Source organism: Lolium rigidum, chromosome 7 (genome assembly GCF_022539505.1).
Source record: "Lolium rigidum isolate FL_2022 chromosome 7, APGP_CSIRO_Lrig_0.1, whole genome shotgun sequence".
Lineage (NCBI taxonomy): Eukaryota > Viridiplantae > Streptophyta > Magnoliopsida > Poales > Poaceae > Lolium > Lolium rigidum.
Genome location: NC_061514.1, coordinates 34,661,586 through 34,668,555, shown reverse-complemented (window position 1 = coordinate 34,668,555; position 6,970 = coordinate 34,661,586). Strand labels below are relative to the sequence as shown.

At 53.5% G+C, this 6,970-nt stretch overlaps 1 protein-coding gene across 1 annotated transcript; it reads right to left on the bottom strand.

Moving 5' to 3' along the window:
• Positions 1 to 479: 479 nt before the first annotated feature.
• LOC124674013 (phosphatidylinositol 4-kinase gamma 6-like) lies at positions 480 to 3,144 on the bottom strand. The gene is made up of 2 exons (XM_047210052.1): positions 3,025 to 3,144; positions 480 to 2,817 (listed from the first exon to the last, which is right to left on the bottom strand). Exon 2 carries the CDS (start codon positions 2,711 to 2,713, stop codon positions 833 to 835), a length of 1,881 nt encoding a protein of 626 aa, XP_047066008.1. The 5' UTR covers positions 2,714 to 2,817; positions 3,025 to 3,144; the 3' UTR covers positions 480 to 832.
• Between the last annotated feature and the right edge of the window lie 3,826 nt (positions 3,145 to 6,970).

The window sequence follows — 6,970 nt, the reverse complement described above, 5'->3', positions numbered from 1 at the left end:
GTTTGTTGATCTATCAATGGAACCCAGGATTCCATCCCTGTTATTCTAAAAAAAACTTCACCATTGCACCTAACTATTTATGTTGTTACAACAGAAGAAATCTTACTATTTTTCTTGTGAAATTCTTCCTGTTTTACTTGGCACAGCATGAGCAACCCAAGGTATATCTCCCCCTAGCAGACATGGATAGCTTCTTCACAATTTTTAGTACTGTACACTGTACAGACCAGCCTTTTGCAGCTGAAATTAGCTTGGATGCTGCTGTCAGCCTTTATTATTGCTAACAGAAGGCATAATGAAACTCTGAGTAAGATAGTTTGTTCCCTGTCTGCAATTATTCAAGGAAACCGCTGTTAGGAAAGAGCTCATTTCTTAGTCTTTTACATTCTTCCACTGATCTTTTTGAGTTGACAATTAACCTGTCTACTCCAGACAACATTATAATCTTCTCAGATCTGGAACGTCAAGAAATTTGGATATCAGAGCGATCGCAAGACAAGTGTTCATTGAAGATGTTCAACACCAGGTAAGCATTTACATCAGAGGTGCATATTTACACTGCTCACACACAACACAAAGAATGTTCAGCAACAGCCAACGAATAGCATTCTTAGTGTTTAGCATCTACTAAAGCAATATACACAAGCTGGTAAGCATTTATTATGCAGTACTTGTCTTAACGTAAAAAAGTAATAAACATGCGTAGCAGTTCCCCACCACATCCATCACCAGCCTTCGTCTACCTGATGAACAAACTTTAGACAGTTACACCACAACTTTCGGCCGAAGTTGTAGATATGATCATATCTTCTCTCCTGCTCTATTGTACTAGTCAAAATTTGCAGGAAGTGCCCAACCGTTGCTTCATCCGCTGCGCTCCAGCCGCCTTGCATTCGTCCAGTGCTTCATTCAGCAGCTCCTGAAACTTCTCAACGAAGACGTGCCACTCCTCTGCACTCATGTCCGACAACCTGACAAAGCACATACTTGATGGGAGCTGTTCGTCGGCGCTCCTGTTCACGGCATGCACACTGCCATTCAAACTAGTAGTTCTGTACACACTAGGAGGATTGAACTCAGCAGATGTGATCCGATGATGAGATGAATGCATGGAAAACTCCTTTCGATCTTCATCGTCATCATTGTCCTCGTCCATGCTCTCCACAAGCTTTGTCAGAGGATTCCTGAAGCTAGAACCCTTGATGCCTGAGCAATGGAATCTTGGCGATCGAATCACATCACTGTAGCCTCCTAAGGCATCCATGGAGAACTGGAAACCCATGTCCTCCCCTTGTTCAACATCAGGAGAGAATGGTTCCCATTCATCCACCTTCTTTCTAGCTTCCATGCAGACAAGCTCCAGTTTGCTGGGCTCCTCCTCCATCCCTCTGAACTCTCTGGTCATCATCTCGCCAATCTCTGCCAAGCAAAGCCCGAAAGTCGCAGCCTCTTTGAGGAAGATGGTGCACAGGATCAGGACCCGGAGGCAAGCCTCGCGTATCATGGGCAACTCTCTCCGCAGCATTGTAGCATCCCTTACCGGATCAAGATTCCTGATGTACTCGAGCTCTTCCTCGGAGAACGGTATCGACGCCTGCGCCCAGTGTATCCACTCGAAATAAGGGTCCTCCAAGTTCTCCGGCAGGCACAGGCCATGATCAATAGGGAACAGCTCCGTCTGGCAACCAAAGCGGCCGGTGCCACCATCAAGTTTCCTCACCAGCACATTACCGCCATGCCTGTCGGTGTTGAAAATCCTGATGTCCAATATGCCGATCCGGTGAACCGCAGCCACCGGGAAGCTCGAAGTGCCGTGGTCACTGGCGTCGAAGTCGTGCGCGATGAACTGCTGAAACGAAGCGATCTTACTGGTAGTTTGATGCTTCTGGTCATGAGTGCCGCCGTTGTTCATCGGGCGGTTGATATTGAAGACCGAGTGCGTTATCTTCACCAGCGCCGTCGCGGGAACATTCGCGAAGTTCTCATGGTCCAACAGGTACGCGGCGACCTCCCTGAACCCCGTCTCCCCTACCCGCACAGACTTCTTCAGTCCCGGCTGGCCGAGCGCTCTCCCGGTGAACCCCTTGGGGTTGTTGGGCGCGAACGGCTCCTCATCTGTGGGCTTCACGATGGCGACCCTGTCGCCGCCAAGGTCCCTGAAGTAGTATGAGCCGCCGAGGCCGCTGTCAATGGGCACGGGATCCAGCCCGCCCCTGATGCCGGTGGCCACGTCGTCGACGAGGCGCCTCACGCTGGTGCTGCAGGACCCGAGGATCTCGACCAGCCCGCCGCTGTCCTTGTGCTCGAAGTCCGCCGAGACGGGGCAGAGGCAGGGCGTGGAGCAGCTGCGGTGGATGCTGTCGCGCGTGAGCAGCAGCGGCGAGTCGCGGCGGATGGAGGAGAGGTCGCCCTCCAGGACGCGGTCGCCGAAGGTGAGCGAGGTCCCGCCCGTGGGCACGTTGAGCGCCAGCTGCAGCCGGCGCTTGACGGTGTGCGCGTTGTCGCCCCGGTCCAGGTCCATGCCCAGCACGCACCCCGACTCCGTCTGCACGAACACGCGCCGCCTCCCCGCCGCCGGCGGCGGGGGCGACGGCCGCGGGGGCGACATCTGGTGTTGCTTCGCGTCATCCCGCCGCGCCCCGGCGCCGAAGAGGCGCCGGAGGAGCAGCGCCGGGACCTGGGTCTTGAGCGAGCTCTCCAGGTTGGGGGACATGGCTGCGGCGGCCTAGTTTCTTCCTCCGCTTGGTGCGCCCGCTGCCCGCCGACGCCGTGAGGGTGTGGGGATGGCGCGCTCTCGTTGCTATCATCGGATCACGCCTGCGCGCCAACAACAGAGACAGAAAAGAACATGATTTTACACTCCAATCTCCGCACCAATCACCCCAGAATCGCACAAACCGCAACCTTGCCACGAACTGAGCATCAGCCGGGCTGAATTGGCGCGCGCGCGAGCTTGAAAAAAAACAGAGCACAGAAGCCAGATGCAGGGAGCGAAAGACAGGACGGGGATTGATTCCAACTTACCATGGAGGGAGTGGCGAGGCGCGTGAGGATAGGGAGCGGATCGGCCGGCGGCGAGGGCGCCGGCCGGGGCGGTGGGGAAGCAGGCTAGCGGCGGAGCAGATCCGGAGTCGTGGTCATGCCGTACCAACCTATCGCTCCCTCTGTCAATCTGCTACTGCTGCTGCGCCCGCATCATCAACCCGCTCGCCCATCGAATTCCGCTCGGCTTTCTCTACCTGATCCGTGACGGGAATTGCATCTTACCACGTAACCCTCCAAACTAGGAAATATTTAAAGATATGTCCTCAACAGAATCCGTATGAGACACTGACCGAGGGTCCCAGCTAGGTCTTATACAGACTAGAACATGAATACTTGAAACTTACAGGGGCCTCTACCAAATGAAGATCTGTACGGACGTGCCGCGAGACCGGACGTGAGCAATCCGTGCCCGCCACGTAGGCGCCCGTCACGGTTACCGCGCGCGGAAAGGTCTGGAAGGAGCCGCGGCGGCCGTCGGATGGCGGATAGGGAGCGATCGCCAGCCGTCGGATGGTCGGACGAGCGCGACGGCGATGTGGATAAGAGCGATTGGCCAGGGCCGGGTGACGTGGAGCGTATATTCGCGCTGCTGTTTCCGAGGCGGTTTTGATTGGCGTCTCGGCCGTTTTCTTGCGGATGGAGAAAGGTCTTGCGGCTTCTTGCGCTCGTTCCCTTCGTCCATCGTTTTGTCTTTGTTTATCTTTTTTCAGTTTATAAGATTAGACTACCTACCATGTCCAACTTATTTATAGAGGGACCAACGTGTGTAAAGTACAAGTTGCATGGCTTTCTGGTGCCTCTATCTTGTGGGTACCGCTAATGGTTTAGGGGAATCCATATGTTCCTCTTAACTTTCTATATACGTCTGGGATGAATGGATGGTATTTCATTACTAGCATAGTTTTGGCTCCTCGTTTCGACTTGTTTCTTTCATCTCTACTGTCTACCTCACCACATTTTGTTTATTCTTTTTTATGAAACGGCCACCAATTTCATATTTTGTTCAACTTGCGACATGCATGATCACCGGCGGAGAAGAACGGGGTGCACCGTCGTACCCTAGCTGCCAAAGAAGTCCGTTTAGGGGAAGCATACATGGTGAAAAGTAGACGTTTTACAAAGGATTTTGTTTCCAACCGGTGTCCTGCGCACCCCCAAACCAGCACTTGGATCCGCTAATGGACATGATATAGTAGCAAAAACCATTTATTGTTGGAGTACATTGTTCGCGAGTAGTGGGATGCAGCCTTCTGTTATCACCAGAATTTAACCGAGTCAGAGGTGGGCCGCAATCAAGATGGGTTTAAAGAAATATACATGAAGGATTACGTGAATCGGCCTGTTATACCAAGTTGGGTTTAATTGCCCTTGTATCTGTAAAATATTAGATCGCATCTTAGTTTAGAAAGTAGAATCTTACTTGTGCACGGTTCGGTGCACGCCCACATTAGAAAGTCCCTCGGACTATAAATATGTACCTAGGGTTTACGGAATAAACAACAACTCACGTTCAACCCCAAACAAACCAATCTCGGCGCATCGCCAACTCCTTCGTCTCGAGGGTTTCTATCGGGTAAGCGACATGCTGCCTAGATCGCATCTTGCGATCTAGGCAAGCACAAGCCCCACGTTGTTCATGCGTTGCTCGTATCGAAGCGCTTTTGATGGCGAGCAACGTAGTTATCATTAGATGTGTTAGGGTTAGCATTGTTCTTCGTTTAAGCATGCTTACGTAGTGCAACCCTTGCATATCTAGCCGCCCTCACATCTATCTCGGGTGTGGGGGCGGCACCCGCTTGATCATTATTCAGTAGATCCGATCCGTTACGATTGCTCCTTGTTCTACAAGGATTAGTTTAATATCTGCAATAGTTAGGCCTTACAAGGGGGGAGGATCCAGTGGCACGTAGGGTGGCGTTCGCAAGCCCTAAACAGGATGTTCCGAGGATCAACTTCATGTTGGTTTTTAGGCCTTGTTTAGGATCGGCTTACGAGCACCGTGCGTGGCCGCGAGGCCCAACCTGGAGTAGGATGATCCGATTATGCGGTGAAAACCCTAAATCGTCGTAGATCTCATTAGCTCTATCTTGATCAAGCGGGACCACCAAGTATTCGTGCACCCCGTACGAATCATGGGTGGATCGGCTCTTTGAGCCGATTCACGGGATAACCCGAGAGCCGATCGAGGCTCGTATTTAATGTTTACATGTATGCCCTGCAGAAACTAAGCGAGGCATCCCCATCACCTTCCCGACCGGGTATAGGTCGGGTGGCACGCCCTGCACTTCGCATCGCCGCGTGTGACCAGAAGAGCATTGCGGGCCGTCGCTCGGAGGGGTCTCGGCCGGCCGCAGCTCTAGGCTCTTCCCGGCTCTACGGTGTTGACAAGGCCGCTGCCCGCCGGTGGGTTTTGGCAGTCAACACATTCGGCACGCCCGGTGGGACAATCGTCTACATCAACCACATCGCCATCTACATCCGAGATGGCGGACGGCACGCCGGTCACCTACGAGGAGCTGCACGACGAGCTCAAGAAGCAATACAACGAGATCAAGGCCACCCTCGAAGCCGACCTTATCGGCTCTTTTCAGAGAACCCGTTCCCATGGCATCAGATGGAAGGGATTCTCACCGCAAGGTGCACTCGATGGGATAGACCTCTCTGCCCCGTCGGAGGAACGCACCCGAGGGACTGCGGCGAGGAGATCAACTACTTGGTGGCTCACTCGCTACATCGCCACTACGAAAACTTGGTCAACGTGTTGGAGCGTGTCGCTCCGCGCGTAATCCGGGAGATCATGAGCCACCGGTACTCGCCGTCGGGACCAGCTCTCGGGACTCATCAAGGAGAGTTGCCATTCCGGTCCCGTCCACCGCTGCCATATGCGTTGGCGGCACTCGCTGAAGTGCCGACTACACCGGCATTCGTCGTCTACAAGATTGGTGGTGACCCTAGTGACTACCAGTTCTTGACTGAGGCGCCTAAGGAGATCCCTCAAGGATATGCGTGCACGTATGTGCCAGATTGTGGTAACTGGGCACTCACAAACCAGGCCACAACATCGGGGACTCCGGCGAAGACAGGAGAAACGTCAGCAACGGAGCTCGAGAAGCAGACGTGGCTAACTAAGTACGCCACACCGACGAAACTCCCGAGCCCAGCTCCTGCAGTTGGCTCAGAGCTGGAAAAGCAAACATGGCTGGCTAAGTACGCCACCCCGGCGAATCTTCAGAGTGCAACTCCTACAGCCAGCACGGCGGATCAGATCGAGTACCATGCCGAGAGACCAGTTCGGCATGGTGCCGAAAAGAAGGGCGATCGGCTATTCCAAGCCGTACCCCGACGATTACGAGATGATCCCGCTACCACCTAAATATCGGCTCCCCGACTTCTCCAAATTCGGTGGATCGGATGGCTCCGGCTCCATCGAGCACGTCGGCCGATATTTGGCTCAACTAGGACCGGCTTCGGTGTCGGATCAGCTGCGCGTGAGGCTCTTTTCACGAGTCCCTCACGGGATCGGCTTTTGGATGGTACACCTCTTTGCCGACAAACTCCATCCGAGTCTTGGAAGCAATTGGAAGAACAGTTCCATATGCAATACCATTCAGAAGCTTCCGAGTCCGGCATTGCCGATCTAGCACAACTACGTCGAAGCGCGGGAAACGGTGACAGAGTACATCCAGCGCTTCAGGAATCTTAGGAACCGATGTTATTCGGTTCGTATAACTGAAAAGGAAGCAGTCGAGTTGGCAGTAGCAGGCCTTGCAACACAGCTCAAGGACATGGCCTCCCAAGCAGATTATCCCTCGCTAGCGCACATGGTTCAGAAACTATCAGCATATGAACAGCGCCACCCGGACCTGTACCAAGACAAGTTCAAGCGTGCAGTAGTCATGGTCGATACAGATGATACGGCACTGCC

Coding starts and splice junctions, on each gene's coding strand:
- LOC124674013 (XM_047210052.1), bottom strand. CDS start 2,713: ATGTCCCCCAACCTGGAGAGCTCGCTCAAGACCCAGGTCCCGGCGCTG.